Source organism: Anas platyrhynchos, chromosome 8 (genome assembly GCF_047663525.1).
Source record: "Anas platyrhynchos isolate ZD024472 breed Pekin duck chromosome 8, IASCAAS_PekinDuck_T2T, whole genome shotgun sequence".
NCBI lineage: Eukaryota > Metazoa > Chordata > Aves > Anseriformes > Anatidae > Anas > Anas platyrhynchos.
The window spans coordinates 18,930,240-18,947,360 of NC_092594.1; the positions used below are offsets into that span (position 1 = coordinate 18,930,240).

General features: G+C 36.1%; 1 protein-coding gene across 16 annotated transcripts in view; it reads right to left on the bottom strand.

Annotated features, from left to right (window-relative positions):
- RALGPS2 (Ral GEF with PH domain and SH3 binding motif 2) overlaps positions 1–17,121 on the bottom strand; it is a 142,145-nt gene that overhangs the window by 14,382 nt on the left and 110,642 nt on the right. For 14 of the 16 annotated variants that reach the window (XM_013099300.5, XM_038182706.2, XM_013099304.5 and 11 more), the window contains 6 exons: positions 16,838–16,973; positions 16,336–16,487; positions 7,874–7,928; positions 4,263–4,340; positions 2,647–2,752; positions 1,873–1,965 (listed from right to left, as the gene is read on the bottom strand). In XM_013099300.5, the coding sequence (XP_012954754.1) occupies positions 1,873–1,965; positions 2,647–2,752; positions 4,263–4,340; positions 7,874–7,928; positions 16,336–16,487; positions 16,838–16,973 (620 nt within the window). The remainder of the gene's footprint in view (positions 1–1,872; positions 1,966–2,646; positions 2,753–4,262; positions 4,341–7,873; positions 7,929–16,335; positions 16,488–16,837; positions 16,974–17,121) is intronic. The other 2 variants (XM_038182711.2, XM_038182709.2) reach the window with 1 other exon arrangement.

Below are 17,121 nucleotides of genomic sequence, written 5' to 3' on the forward strand. Positions count from 1 at the left end.
AGATGGATAACAAAAATTTAATATTTTCTTTTCAAACAACACAGTTACTAGCTGTGCAATTTCTCCAAGCTCCCTAAACCTGTATGCCATTTAGATTGTTTTAAAATATTTATACACAATCTTGAAAAACCTTCTGATTGAATAGGTGCAAGTATGGCAAAGCCTTCCATCATTCTGTACTTTGACAGATGGTGGACAGGAAAGGCTTACAAAATGCATACTCTGTTCTTAAAAGAAAACCAAATGCAATTTTGGCATAAATCCTAAAAGGCATCACATCATTAACAGGAGCACAAAGTCTGACATTACAAGAAATTCTTTTCCATTTCTCAGTGTTTCCAGAAAAACAAGCAATTGTTAGTGACATAATGCCAGCACAAGTTCTCTTCTTTCTTTCTCATTTGCTTTAGTAATTCACACTTCTACTCATAACAGTTTACAAGTCTGGTCTTGCCAACTACCTTTGCTTTAAAGGGATGGAGTCCTTCCACATGTTTTTCACTGATGCCAGAGGTAAACGCATTCACACACAAACACTTTTCTCAAGACACCATGGAGACATGACGCTCAGCTAACAGGCTTTTGGCCAGACCTGCACTGTCATTCAAAACTGGCAGGACAAATTAGGTGGGATCAGTTTAGCTTTCACCTAAGCAATTATAGCCATTAGGGGTGGGGCAGAGGAATGATACTAGAGAAACTGCGGATCTTTCTACAAATAATTAGCTATTATTAAACTACTTGGAATATTAGAGTACTGTTTCCTAATTACTTGCTGTCAATAAAAGCAGAAAACAATTGCTTTGTAGATTAAGACAACACTAGAAACAAACTTTCTAAACAGAACAAGAATTCAAATATTCAGAAGTCTGCAAGTCAGAAATGCTATGCTTCAAATCACTACCCTCTGAATATAAAAATGTTAGGATCAAAAGCCACTATTTTGTACCAGAAAGAAAAAGACAGTCCCCTTCCTAGGATTCTAGAGCACATCTCAGTTTCTAAAATTACATAAGCTTTATGCACAGCAAATGTTCTTTAGTGACAGTTGTCATAAATTAAACCCAAACACTGGCCAAGGTAGCTATAAGTAATGATTCCAAGTAGCAAATGAACTTGGAAAAATACTCAAGAATCTTAAGTTTTATCCAGTTTCTTAACTGGATCTCTGGCACATCTTCTTCCAACATAATTAACCAGTGAAAACAGAAGTGAACTATGCACACCATGACATCCCTGGAACATCTACAGAAATTCCTTTTATTACTTTCCCATATAAACAAAGTACTCCTAGATTCTTTCAAATTAAGTTGCAATGGATGAAAGGAAAGCCAGCGTTATATGATATGCTAGCTCTTTGTGTAACATATGAAGTGCTCTGTAGTCAGTTTTAATTAATGAGATTAGACAAAAGAGGGCCTAATTTTGCCACATATACAAAATCAGTACTTTTAATATCATATGTAGTGATTTTTCTGTCTTTCCACAACGGTGATTGCTTGGATTTCAAGCAGCAAACTGCCGTAAGACTCAGAAATCATCAGAAGATACGACTTCTAACTTAGAAAAGCAGGCAGACCCAATGCCATAGTTTCCATCCTTACACACCAACAAATCCAAAAACCCATGGTATATGCAAAGCAGATGTTCCTGGGATAGCATCTAAACACGCGTGATGGTCCCATTAGGGCATATCTGTATGAGCTGAGTCTGACTGGAAGACGGGATAGTACCAGCTAGATATCGTGCAAATCCTAGAAATACTCTCAGTGTTTACATAGGTGATTCATTATTATTGTGATTCATTAGAATGTGATTAGAATCACATTCTAATTTTGTCAAACAATACTGGAATATGCCTGTTTTACATACGTGTTTTCTTTCAGTAGCCTTCAGAGATTTTGCAGCATAGTAAAAGAGTTGGGTTCCACACAGTGCTACCCAGTATTTTGTCCAAGATGCTACCTAGAATGAAAGGGGAGAAAAAGTAAATGAAACGTTCCATATTACTAAGATGTAAAATAGCAGGCATCATCCTGCAAGAACATGACAGCACTAACAGTACAGCAAAACCAGCAGCCCTATTTCCAAAGCTGCTGTTCTTAGGTATTCATAGAAGTCCACACTGCATTAGAAGAAATCTAGAAAGCAGAAAGAATGTGCCTTTCCTCACTAATCTAAGAAAAACTATTTTACTCTATACTTTCTGCAACCCTTATTAAAAACTTCATTGAGATAGAATGTTTGTCCCTTTTCTTTTTCATTTTATGCAGTCATAAAGTATACCCCATTGTCACAAATACCTATTTACAATTAAATCAAATGTTTACAGTGCAAATGTTAGGGGTTATTCTATTGATAAGTTGTAAGGATCCACCTACCATTCAGGAAGATAAAAAGTTATCAGTACTTGTATGAAATTCTGTGTAGCATTACACTTCTCTTCCACTTCCTAGATCATGGGCACAGTCTTATAAACCAACCAAAACAACCAAACAGATCAACTCGAACTCTAGCAGTGACCCTAAACCTTAATTAGCAAGGCAAACGAAATCTCAGACACATAAATTAGATGCATTATTGCCATTTTATTGTATTTACAAGAAAGAAGGTGAGAAAAGTAATGATTTTTTTTTTTAATCTTACTGTAGGTTTTTTGCCTTCTTTCAACAAAGTCTTCCTCCTGAGAACACCTTGAATAGTAACTGCTCCTGGATACAAATGAACAGCCAAATCTTCAGATTCTAGAGAGCTGAAAGGAGCATGTGAAAAACAGTGTAAAAAATACTTTTCTTAGTTATCCAATCATTACCTCAAACTACTGCAAACATCTGTATTTTAATCTATAATGCAATTTCATTTATAGGACTTGTGATCAGTGATCAGAAAAATTAGCCAAGCAGGTAATCCTTGATTTTAAAAAAATAAAAAATTAAAACAAGACAACTGAAATTCAAGAACAATTAATTTTAACTGGCAAACATTTGGAGTACATTGATACTGTTGCTGTGTATGTTAAAACATCTCCTTCAGCTCTTGCAAGAAAGATTGAGAATTTTTTTGCTGTTGTCATTAGAAACACTGGAATCATTAGCACATCAAAAACAAAGCAAAAGCTCAAACATGCACACTCTTCAAAAATCTCTGAAAGCAAGAACAGTGGGCAGGAGCAGTAATAAAGAGTAGAAACCCGAACCACAGCTTTAAGGTGTTTTAATACATCTGGTACGCTCCTTATCTACCACGTGTAGGATATAAGAGCGAAAATAAATGCCAGGTACAGCACTGAAAACAAAACCGTTTTATTCAAATTATGAAGCTGACTGGCTTACAAAACATTTTTTATACAACAGAAATCATTTCCATAAATGTAAGCTGGAGCATACAACTAAGCTGCTGAACCCAGCCGCTATCTAGAAAAACCAAGAAGTCAGACAGTGCCCCAGATCTGTTTTGAACCCAGGATTTGCTGCTTTATCCATCCCACAGTTGTGCTTAATGCAAAGCACAGCAAAAGTAAAGCGCAATAAATTATAAACCAAGTAAATTGGAAATCTAGCAAACGTTTTCATTGCAGCATCTAGTGAGGATGAGGATATGGAGACAGTTTTGGACATTAATGGGAACATGAGTTTAACTCAGTAAGACAATGGTTGCTTAACATGAAAAAAATCCATAATTAAATGCTATTTCTTTCCCAATTACAGTGCCACACAGCTGCAGACAACATTTAGTTTAATTACTCAGGAGAATCAGTTATATTACTGTATCAAAGACTGCTATGTATAGTATAGAATTGGGGCCAAATTTAATGCATTACTCAATTTAACCATCTCTTTTTTTTTTTTTTGGCGGGGGGTGTGGGGGAATATGATAAAGAACTGGTAGCAAATAAAACATTTTGAATGCTCTCCATTCATTGCAAGAAACAGCTTTGTTGTCTGCGGAAGAACTACCAACACTACTACTCGGTGGCACGTAGTTAAAAAGCTACCTATGGTAAAACATCTTCAAGCCTTGATATAGAGATCCAATGGTTCAGAATTTGGATTTGCAGACCAGAGTGAACAGAAGCCCTTAGAGTGTTATAGATTAAGTTATAGAAGAGGAAAGCTTTAAGTCTGAAGAAAAAGGTCTCTACCTTTATTTGGACATGTAAGTTAAAGATAACATCAGAAAACACCCACTTAATTATTAAACCAAACCAAATCACCAACACCAGAGGGAAAGTTTGACACCTCTGTGTGCAGTGGGGATTGTACCTGCTGGCCTTCATGTGGCCTCGATAGCCATTTCGTGACACTCTTGTCCCCGGACCGAGAGAATGGTACAACCTGTTCCTGTTGGATTCCATTATAAATTGTACGTATTACATATACTTTTATTTACACAAACAGCACGACTGCTAAAACATAGTATATTTTTGTGTGTGTATCACAAAGCTAATTCTTCCATATAAAAACAGAAGATAATTTACAAAAATGCATGCAAAGGTAGATACCATGTGGTTTTTTATTTGATCGGGTGTTCACTTTGTCAAAACTCATAATACTAACGTTTTATTGCTACTGAACAATAGTAGGTTTTGAGAGAAAAGTCTCCATTTAGTTCTTAGAAAATAAAGCTATATAAAAAAGACATAATAGTAAAAAGTTGATGGATTTAGTTTTTGACTTTAGATGTACTATAAAAACAGATTTCAAATTTTATGAGTATGTACACACAAGCTGTTGGGCTGAAGGGAATCAAAAGCTCTACCAAAATATCTTGGTATTAACTGTAAGATACTGTTGTTTACAAAACATTGAGGCAAACTAATCACCATTTCAACTTCCCAGTTCAGACAAACTTTAACTTCACATGTATGCCCTTAACCTGATCCATACTGTCATCCTTCTCCAGGATTTGTGTTCTAGACCTGCCTTTAGAATACTGCTTTGCTTTACTGAATATTATTTTTCTGATCCAGATCCTAGTTGACTGAATTCCATTTAAGTCAATAGAAATGTGCACTTTGTCCCACACCTCCTATTTTCACTGATTTTGCTATTTAGTTTTATTATACTGAAAGACTCCAATTCTGCAGAAAGCAGGTGGTTAAAGAACAAGAGTGACAAGTTCACAAGCAAAGTATCTCGCATACCATAAATTTAATAATCTGCCACCTGTCAGAGGTGCTTTGAATCAGCTGAAAAGCTGCTTTCATATGGACAGGGCAGTAGTTTCAAGAATGGGAACCATAAATCCAAAACACTCATTTTCCAATCTGAATTCAGAATAGCATACAGCAAGCAAGCAAAACCCTAGAAAGTAACAATCTTACAGAAGGGACACAATCAAGGTTAACAGCAGTAAATCAAACAAAAATAAAGATGTGGTGGTGTTTTTGTTTTTTGTATGTGTGTGTTTTTTTGTTGTTTGTTTTTAAACAACTCAAGTTATTTCCTTTGCTGCAAGAAGAATTATCAACATACAGCTGATGCATTGCCACCTACTAGTCTATCCTAGCATATGCCATCAGTTGTTTTGCAACATAACAAATATGTTTGAATTTATGAAATAGTTTTTGTTATTTAAAATACATTCAAGATTTGGACAAAAACTGTCGCTAAGATAAAGGAAAGAAAAGCTGTAACATGAGTTGTATATTTCTGCATACCTATATTTTTGCATGCAGACAAAATAAGTTTTCTTCTTACCGTTACACTTTTTTTTTTTTTTTTTTCATAACAAGGAGGATATCGCTCTTGGATATGATCTATTTCAGGTAAATCTATTCAGAGACACTTGGGGTGATAACCAATGAGACTGAAGTGTCACTTAATATACTAGTCTTAACATGATAATTGCTAGGACTTGAAATTAAAGTCCTTTGAGTAATTTTGATTAGCTTAAGGAGAGATACCCCAAATGCTGAAACCTCTTTCTCAAGTTTCAAACCAAGTTAGCCCTTGAAACACATCAAAACAAAAAAACTCTCAAACCAACAATCAGTGGTTCCAGTTCTCATCCTTCTGCATTTCCTAGTTAAAAATAATAGGAGGGCCAGGGAAACGAAGGATAGTTGTTATTCTGTACACTCTCTTTTGTCTCCTGGGAAATCCGTATCTCATTTTTTTCTGTTCAACTTATTATGGCTATTTGAGCTCTCCAACCCTAAGATCCTTCTCCCAAACCACTGAGGAATATTCAATGGCATAGGAAGCAGTCACTAAGAACACTGGATACATCCCAATTTTGCAAGTACCTATTGATTCCAGACAACTAATGCTTCTTCCTCACTTATTGACTCTTGTATAAGAATGGAAACTGTACCGATCAAAGCTAGAGACACTCTTCCTAGTTATCTTAAATCCTAACGTTTGCCTTAAATTCCACAATATGCTTTGTCAACTTATAAAAGAAATAATAGACACGAGTGTTACATATCTCTAGCACTTCCACATTTTGAACATCCGTACAGAAACCAATCCCCTTCTCTGTAAGCAGAGAACTTGCTCTCATGCAACTTCAAATGGTATTATCACAGTGCTCTCTCAGAAGAGAAGAAAATACTGAAATCATGTGAAATATCGAGGAAAAAACTTCTGACATATTTGTGGTTGAATGGAGAAAACCTTTTAATTAGGGGGAGCCTGGGCTATGCAGTTCTCACTACAAAACGGATGAAAGACCTCTGCTTTACCTCAGGGTTCCACAGAAATAATCCTGGAGAGTGTTGCTTTTCTCTAGAAATATGAACTAAAGCCAGAGGCTTACTAAAATTTAAATGTATTTTGTTACTTGAGACGTAAAAAGCATTGAGTTCACTGCCTTGTCTAAGGCATTCCCATGCAACTTTTTGACTTTGTGAGATACCTTCAACCAACTTGGTGAATTCCATAATGCAACAGGGAAGGAAAAGCAAGAAGAAAACCTTTGGAATATTGCACATTATATCAGAGAGCATGTACAATTTATAGATTTCCTTTCTGAATGAGCTTTCTTTTCTGTGCTCATATGGAATGTTATTTCTTACGTACAGAAATCTTAAGGTCATTTCCTTGTGTACATACATGTACGTTTATAGGACTGATATTAAAGAGTTCACCTTTGGCACTGAGATACTTTCAATGTTTTCATCCAAAGAGTAACACAAAACTTGAACTGCTTCAATAAATTCAAGTAGAATAAGATTTGTGATACAATTCCTGAGTATACAGCTCTTCAACAAAAACTTCTAACAAGCATGTTTTCGTAGCATGGTAGAAGTCATCCATGGCAATTCTGAAGCTAATAGATTACCTGATATTAAGGTGTAGAAGCAAAACTATGCACTTTATAGCACATCTTACTGAGCTGTGGGAAGATGAAACTTCTGCCTTTTACTATAAAATATAGGTGTTAGTCTTTTTCCACGTTCTCAAATTCACTATGAGAAAGGATTGAAGTGGGCAATGTAGCCTGAGTATTTGCAGGTATTTGGATAAGGGCAGGATATTTATTCTGAACCACAAAAGACATTAGCAAGGGTTGTTAATGTACTTTCCCATGTAACAGAGAGGCATGTAACAATGAACTGAAGGGAAATGGAAGAAAAAAAACAGGTGAAAATGTCTATGATAAGAACAAGGGGAACAAAAATGGATGAAATCTCAGGAAAAGTGAAAATTTCCAGGTTACATGAATAGCATATAGAGGATATGCAAATATATATAAACAGAAAAAGCAGGTGGGCTTTAATGATCCTCTGGCTTAAAACTGTCTCTCAAATTGTTTCAATTGGAAGATCTATAGATCATTAAAATATAGCATCATTTTCAGGACTGAGGGAGAAATCATGAGCAGTAACTTCTTAATAGAGAAGTGCAGTTTCTGAGGCAGTTTTTCTTACCTTTCAAATGCTGGCCAGGATGTCTCTTCACTGAGTTCAGAACCATCGCTGCTACCTTGACAAAGATAAGAACGAATGATAACTATTTCATCATCTACATCCCAACTATTTTAATTATGGCTCTTTCTCAGAATATTTGATGTTAAAGATGTAACAGATACTTCACCAAAATACTACAGTGAAAATGCTTTAGCGCTTACTTCAAGAATTTCACATTAAATTGAGGTAGGGATTAGAATCAATTGGAACTGGGTGAAGATTAATAAGTGGAAAAAAGGAGCCCTAATAAATGGAAACATTTAAAAATAAAAAAAATAATAAAATGGAAACATTTAAAATTTTAAAAATCAGCTTTTCAGAATTTTCAAAGTGTCTGGCAAATACATCTGCTTTCTTTCAGGTATTTCTAACTTTCATATTCTTCGTTTTAACAGGCGCAGTTTTAGGTGGATGTATACATACTATGCTGGTAATTATAAAACAATTAAATGAGCTCATAACTACTTCTACCTATACTGAGAGAATATGTCACTCTTTCAGGTAGTTTGGGGAATTTGTTGAGGAAGGGTCAGTTGTTTGGGCACTCTAATTTGACAACTTGTTTACTCTCCCTCCTGAATATCCATTTATAAAAATAATAGTTCGACTTGCTTTCAGACAAACATTAAAAGAAACATCCAAGCAACCAAAGAACCCAGTAAGACAATCTGAATCAATGCACCTTACTTCAGAGTTCACACAGGGAAAGAAAAGCTGGTTCTCTGTTAGATCCAAGCTGTACTGAGGAATTGGGTTTCTCCATGCAATGACTGAGCTATTTAAATAATTTAAAAATAATACCGGGGGAAAAAAAAAGTTCCCTGTAATTTCGCACAGAAAAATCAGCAGGGCGGTGGTGCCCAGAGAGTGAAGATAAGCTGTACCAAGTATGGATATCTGGTGAGTAAACACAGAAATACGATAGAACTATTAAAAGTCCACACACAGCAGGGGTAATCCATTTAAGAGCAATGAAAAACTCAGCATGGGCTGAAGTTCTCTCCAAGCAAAATTTAAGAGAATGTACATGCCTTTATCCACCAACAAATTAAACTTAGAAGCCTGTTTTCCAAACATTAGCTCTACACCATCTTAAGATGACCTAGTACAGCTTTCTGTGGGATACCAGATTGTTTTTCCCTCCCTGATTTTGCCCCTAAAGGAACATCCTAACCTGCTTCACACTAACATTATATGCTAAAAGGTACTTTTATAGTGGAAGAAGCCAAGAGATATGAAAAAGATGGTTCTGGTGGTGTTACTGTCTCCTAAGCCAGGCACGAAGGTCTAAAAGGAGGAGCATAAAACTCAACAGGTGACTAAAAATTTTTTAGAAGTGTCTTTAATATTTTAGTACCTACATGCTCAGATCATTGATCCCTTAAGAATTCAACCACTTGAAAGGTTACAGCAGCAGGCAGCCTGCTGCTAAACAAAAGAACAGTTGATTTACACTTCTGTGACTGCTTCTTTACTACATTCGTGAACATTTCATTCTTCCTGATTATGTATCCTCTATGTGGAATACCAAATTAGCTCAAACCCTCTAGATTTTTACCTGCATTCTGCACTGCCTCTTGTTCAATAGCTGGGTCGTAAAGGAGCTGACTGAACACAAACAGCTTAAAAACGCTTCCAGGCAGCTTATACTGTATTGTCCAGTAGCTGCAAGGACAATGTATCTAAAAGCCACAGTTCCTACAGTTGAGTAAATGTTCTTACTTCAAGAGACTACTACAAATCCTGTATTATTAAGTGTGTGTATATATATATATATATATATATATTACTATTTAAAAGAGGCGTTAAAATACTATCTGAAATGACATTTTGATGGTAACCATATTAGCTTTGCTAAGGAAGTTATACATCAAACGCTGTACTAAGTATTCTAATGAAAAGGTTTAAAAGCTTGTGCAGTTTTTAAAAAAATGCAAAACAAACTAGTGCCAAAGAGCTGAAATGTCATCTTCCAGAAAGTGATAATCCTTGCGACACACACAGTACAGTTACAGAAGTTAAATGAGTTTTGGGGATTCATAATCAAAGGGTTCCATTTATAAACTTTATTCTAGAAAGAAATTGCTAATTACACTTGTAAAATTAATATTAATTTAGAAAAAAGGAGACTAGCCATCCCAGCTACATCAATGCCTATAGTTTTTCAAGAACTGTAACAAAAATTTGGAAACAGTTGAATTTTAGCATTTGGCTCGCCTCCTTTAACATCTGAATAGAATATATCTAATTGGATTTTATTTAAGACTCTAAGGAACTCAGACTTTTTGCACAAAAAATATACTAAAAAAACTTTCCAAAAAAGCAAAAAAAAAAAAAAAAAAAAAAAAGAAGTATTACATCCTTCACTACAAAACAGAGGTGAAAGGAACTGTTTTCAACATATTCAAAATTAGATGCCTAGAGATTTTTTTTTTTTTTTTTTTAAAACATTAAGTGCACTATTTGACTATCACCTCAACTGGAAATATTTCATTCATTCAGTACTTTAAAAATATATCACCTTCTTAAATTCTTCTCAAGTATGTACTCAATATTTGTTTTTTTCCCCAAGTACCTTAAGCAGGTCTTCAGGTTAAACTTAAGAAACCCTAGGTAGTTCAAATCCTTTCTATTAAGTAATCATCTATACGAGTTTTGATTTTATGTAAGAAACCACTTGACACATACCAGTATCATCCTGGTTTTGTTTCCTGCTAATAACATGAAAAAATTCTTGTATAGCCTTAAAAGAAAACAGAGGTGCGTTGCTCTTTGCTATACAACAGGAAGGCCTTTCCCAACGTTAGGAATAACAGCAATTGCCCCAGTGGGTTTTCATTAGCTATGCCGATGATCATCTGAGAAGTTTCAGAATTGTTTGCACAGAGCTCCAGTACTGCAGCTGAATACCAAAGGGAATTTGCTGTTTGCATTTCTAGATACACATATGCACGTGTCTAGGCTACAACCACCCAGAGAGTGTGAGGCCGGGCTCCCAGTTATGCGATAGCGAATGCCTATCCCATGGCATACCCATTCCACCCCCAGTCACAGCATTCACTCCCTGCTGAAAGTCTGAGGATATGGAACGTTTAACACAGGCTTCCTTTATCCATAAGTTAGTCCCCAAAGTTAAACAGGTGTTAATATAAACAAACCAACCCCAAAGAGCTTAAAAAGTATTCAGACTGAAAATTCTTTCCCTCTCTCAAATCTGCAACTGACACTCTTTTGGCTCCAGCCACACAGTGTTTCCAGAGCCCTAGTCACTATAGCCAGAGACTGACCTGACAGAGCTTGAAATTCTAAGGCAAAAACAAAAAAATTGGTCGGTAGGCCTGATCATCAGTTGCTGCAGCACAGTACAGCCCAGCAAACATGGAGATGGATTCCTTGCACTAAAAATCGCGTTCTGCCCTGTTATGTCTATTACCATAATGAAAATCTTCATATATATATTTAACTTGTTCGGAATTATGTAAGTACTATGCAACAAAGTTTAAATAGATCAGCTTGGGATTGCAAATTAATAATAATGCTGTAAAGACTGGCAAACAACTCAATATGCTGCCAGATTATTAACACGCAAACATCTAGTATCATCACTGATCGCAAATTTAATCATGAAAAGTTAGCAAAAACACAGAACCACGTGGATACAGACAAGGCAGAAATAGGATTTTTTACAGCTGCACTAATCACAGAACACCCAAAGCGAGTGCCCCATACAAAAATGAGTAAGGACTGGGGAAGACAAGGGGTGCTGAAGCTCCTGTACGTCCCCCTTTTCTCTTCTCAAATCCATGCACCTAAATGCGCATTTTTCATCTGAAGTACCATACAACTCTGATATTTATCCTATCCCTAATAAAGAAGTGGTTCACAAAAGCAAAATGGGGTATCCACATTTAGGGCAAGAGACAGGCATCTACATACTCATTTAAATGGAATATCAAAGAAAAAAAAATCTTCTAACTGAAACTCTACCCAATCTTTGATCTTCTCAAGCGGACTGCTGATGACTCAAGAGTCCTAAACACCTGAACAGTGTACTACAGGGTAAAGATTCAAACAAACATTGGCTGTGTAGAGTTCTTCCCTACTGTATAGGCTGCCAAAAACCTGAAAATGCATACACTGTATACCTACACCTATACTTCATTTATTTAAAGAGAAATATAATCCCTTGTAGAATTCAAGTACTTCAAGATGGTGACTTAATAGAGGAATTCATTAAAATTTTGATAGCCTTGTAAGCATTTTATGCCAGTTTAGGTTTGCAAAATATACTGTTCTTATAAATGCACTTTCTTACATTAACTTGCACTGATTTTAAATGCCTTTCTTTCACTCTACAGCATTATTTTTTTCTGATGGCATTCAAATAAGGGATTGAGTTATCCTTGAGTGACTGGAACACACAAATAAAAGCAAATGTTCATGATCATTAAGTTTTCCAGAGCTTTCATCCACAAGAGCGTGGGCTAGAAAAAAATAAGTGGAAGAAAGACATGATTTGAGGAAGAGAACACACCAAAGTTAGAAGTGAATTTGCATCCAAAACTGCTACAAATATAAACAAACAAGTATGTTTTCTTTGAATTGTTAAGCACCTAAGATTCAATTCTCAGTTTCAGCCATTTCTTTCTGTGTTAATACTTCTGTATCTGAAGTGATGTACCTGTGAAACTGCATGCTTAAAAGCTTTCCAGGCAAAATTACTTGGCATCCGGTATGTTAGGTAGCATAAGAGGAGAAAAAACACACAGAAGCAACATATGAAGAGAGGGTTATTTCACATACTTCCTTTACATCTGCAGACTTATTTGAACAACTAGTCATTGTAAACAAATTCAGCTTTGCAAAACAAATGCAGTAATATAGCTGGGCCAAACTGTAAGAAGTAGTGGAAATCTAAAACTCCTAAAACCATGAATAAAGGTGTGCTGCTGCAGAGATACTGGAGGATATGTGAACACGAGAAGAAACAAGAGAAAGTATAAGCAACTGAGGTAGCGCTAGAAAACTGGATTCTTAAAAGAAAAATTACAAATAAAGGAAAGATTAATGCTATCTCCAAATGGAACCATGATCTAGTAACAGCACCTTAATTTATCCTTCTTTTAGGTGAGAAGGAAACAGTGGGCAAATATACACAGAATTGCTTCTGAAAGTTTACAGGTGGTTGGTTCCTTGAACCCATCCAAAAGCAACGCTTAGATCTCAGAACAGCACGCTTGCTCTTTCAAGTGTGGATAGAGTGGCCACAACAAACCGAGTGACCACAAGACAAAATTACCCTTTTAGCTTTAAGACCTACTGATAGCAAGTAGTGAAAGGTTCTCAATGAACTTCCACAAAAAAGTAAAAGCATCTATCCCTGCTTCTCTGTAGTCCATGGACCTAAAAGTGGTGTCTTAAGGACACAGGTCATATAACCACCTTTTAGCTACCCACCTAGGAATGAGACGAATCATATCCTTGATGATCCTATTTCTCCATGTGATTACAAAAAGCCCCAGATGACTAGCTCAAATGCAGATAAATCATGAATGTCCAAAACTCAGACAAGAAATTCCGTGTTAACATTTCTGAATTCAAGTGAACATTTCACATTTCACATTGTGTATGTGTCTGGTCGATTGTTTCTTCCTTCTAATTAGGATATTCATAGCACTGATGGAAGAATTTTTCACTTCTGTTCAGAAAACAAATTTCAAAGTAAAATGGCAACAGAATCAGATATATGTATGGCTCCCTTACCCTAGCATAAATTCTAGAAGCAAGAACTGTTTAGACCAAGTCCTTATGTATCTGACGAAGCAGCACACTGAAGAATCTTTGTAATGTCTCTACAAATTGCTTTCTGAATTGTAAAGGAACTACAGTAATCTGTTAACAGCAATGACGACCGACACAGGGTGTGACGAGAAAGATGCACAGACTTGCATGCTCTAATGATTTAGATAACATAAATGTAGACTGCTGCACAAAATCATCCCATAAAAGCTGTTGTTACGCTGCTGCTTTTTTGATCTTTGATCTAGAAGCAGATGATATCAGGTCCTCCGAGGATTGGAAAGGTCCAAAACAGTCATTTAAGAGAGTGATTTAAAGTAATATTACAGTCATCACTAAGGCCACATTCAAGCTACTGGCATATCAGAAACACTGTCTGTGTTTTGAAGAGGAATCATTTATCCAAAAACATAAGTCCTGTATAGGTTTTTATCTAAGAAAAGGTTGTCCTGTTTCTAGAGGAACAGGTTTAAATCCACATTTATGGGCAGAAAGAGGAATAACACTCTTTTCAGTACACAGATTCAGAAGTTTTCTTGTCCGTCTTTTGAAGCTGTGCAGAACACATTAAACCACCTCTGCTGCAGTGACTGTATGATTTCCAAGTACTGAGTAAACAGACTACTTCAAACCTGATGGAGAAACTTAGCAGCTTCAATCAACTTCCTTAAATACTGCTGAAGCAGCAGTACAGAATGCCAGACAAGTTGCATTTCCACTAATTCTTCATTAATAAAAACTGCAAGACTCCAGAACAGAATCTCTTTCTACGTATTTCTCTATTCCTCTTTTGCATCACAGAAATTTTCATAATCAACAAGTGGCAAATACAATGGCGATGTTAGCAAAAACAATTAAAGAAAAAAAAAAAAAACTTAAATATCTGAGTATGGGGAAGTTGGAGGTGGAGGAGAATAGAACAGGGGGAGTTCTACCCACAAATGATGATCTTCCACAAACGTGTAAGTTTGACGTTTTACAAATGATTTATAAAAGCCTTCTGAAGGGGCAATTTTGTTCCAACTTGTTAAGGGTGACTACAGCAAGTCAACAGGGTTCTGCCTGAGCCAAGCAAGATAAAGAAAAAAACGTGTCAGAAATTCAGAGACGACACGAACTAGGAAAACCCTGTATTCTCCCAAACTTCTAAACAACAACGGGTTCTGAATCGTATCTCATGCAAAACTGTCAACTCTGGCAAAATCCTTCCTGGTAAACTATGGTGGAGGTAAAAGAACAATTTAACCTGAAAAATGGGTCAACTGGAAAGAAGTATTGTATGTTATTTAGAGAGAAACACCAATAAAAAAAACAACTAAGGCACTAACTGAAGGATACAAATCAACTGCTCTAAAAAAAAGGCAATGCTGCATCTCTAGCAGTGTCCCAAAGTCTGCACTGCATTTTCCCCTAAATCCTGCATAATACTGAGAAGACTGTACTTGGAAAATCTGAACTGCAGGAGGAGCTTCTGTTTCCTGTATGGTGTAATTCCAGAGAATACAAACTGTCTGTATGCTTAAGTACTGCCATTCCCGCTTCATGATTTTGAAATGGCAAGCCTTGCCAGAGCAGACAATCTATAGAAAATAGGCAGGCAATGCACACTTAATTGTGGAAGCTGTCTGATGTGAAAAGGCTCAAGCTACTCTGATCTAAGCTAGTTCCACTGACTCTCTTATTAGCATATATATATATATTTTTAAATGCATCTATGTATTTGACTTCTTCAAATGAAAAATCTAGTGTTTGCTCAGAATAAGTCTTTCTCCTTGGTAAAATATATCAACAGCTACTGAAAAATTTATAATTCTGAATTGCATGACCTTGTTTCTCCCCATGAAGGCTAAAAAGCAAAATGGGTTTTTAAAATTAAGTCCAAAAAAAGTATATCACTACAAAAAACTATTACTGTAAAAACTGAATACCAATTAATTCTATCAGGCAAATCATTTTGAGAAAAGGGACTGTGACACAAGTTTCATATCTCAACTCTGGCTGCAGTTAGATGGATCTGAGAGGCACCTGCCTTCCTCTTCCCATCCTCTCCTTTAAGTCTCTGAGGGCAACAGGAATAAAGAACAACTGCTGGCCCCTAAGAAACTCAGGAAGCAGAAATTTTCAAAAGAATACCCTAAACATTTGAAGATCAATGACTTCAAAATGTCAAAATAATGTCATTTTGGTATCTGAAGGTTGTTACCTACTCCTGAAAAGACAACTTAAAAGCGTTCATCAGTTATGCTCCTAAAGCCTAACAGCAACTGACAGTTCTGTCAATTTTTTAGGTTAAAACCTTTTCAAATTGGACTGAATTGTGGAGGTGAGGTGTCCTGTGCTTCCCTTCACTCCCATGAAGGAAGACAGAGGTAACAGTGTTTGCATCATTAAAGAGGATAGAAGAAAACGTTCTTTCTGTTTATAATTTGTTAGGTTGTGGTTCCAGCTGTACAATTTAAGCTACCTTTCTGCACCTACATTTCTCAAGTTTGTTCCAGAATAGAATTGGTATTTTAGAATAGAACACCAATGCATATACAATCTCTGTATGTTTAGTTACAACTAACATGCTAAAATATTTCTTAAAAGACCCTTTACTGCACAGGTATGCTTAGAACTCCTACCTATTGAAATTCCGCTAGAAAGAGTAGAGCTTTCTGCTTGCCCTCTGGATGGGACATGAGGCTCCATGACGCTGTCATCCAGTAGGTGTCTTGGTCCTGCGTTGGGAAACGTTGCACTTTTAAATTCAGCCGTATTCATCTTGTGTATGAAACTAGGAAAAAAGAAGAATAAAACTGTTACAACATTATCTTTGATACATTTTAAAAGTTGCTGCTTTTAACATCCTGACATATAGTTCTGTCATTTGGAAAAAGCCTATTTTGGCTAACCCACTGGCTATTCTTATTACCCAAAGAGCGACATAGGCTGCCTGTTTTGACCAATTATCTTCAGTTGTGACACTATCACTATAGTTAAGATTTTGCTCTCTTGCCATGAAGTGGTCTCTAAGTGAAATGCAGTATACAAAGCACAATACTTTTTTTTTTTCAAGCAAAGCTTTTGTTTTGAAAGGTAATATAAAACAAATCTGAGGATTTTCAGGCTAAATAAAATGCTGACTTGTATCCCAGACTGTGACATTTCCTATGTCCGTGTGGAATCAAGTTTCTAGGTGAAGGGGGTGTTGGTGGAAGCAAGGCTCCTTCAGCTGCAACATTTCTCCGTCCGCTTTGTGGAGATGCTCCGACTTCAGAGCCTGGGAACAGAAAAGACATTACTCCCAAGTAACCTTGGAATTACTGTCAGGGTTACTTCTAAGAATACCTTGGAAAAGTTACAAAAAACTTTCAAAAAAAATAGAAAAAACTGTAAGAAATACCCCGTAATAAATTTATTGATATACT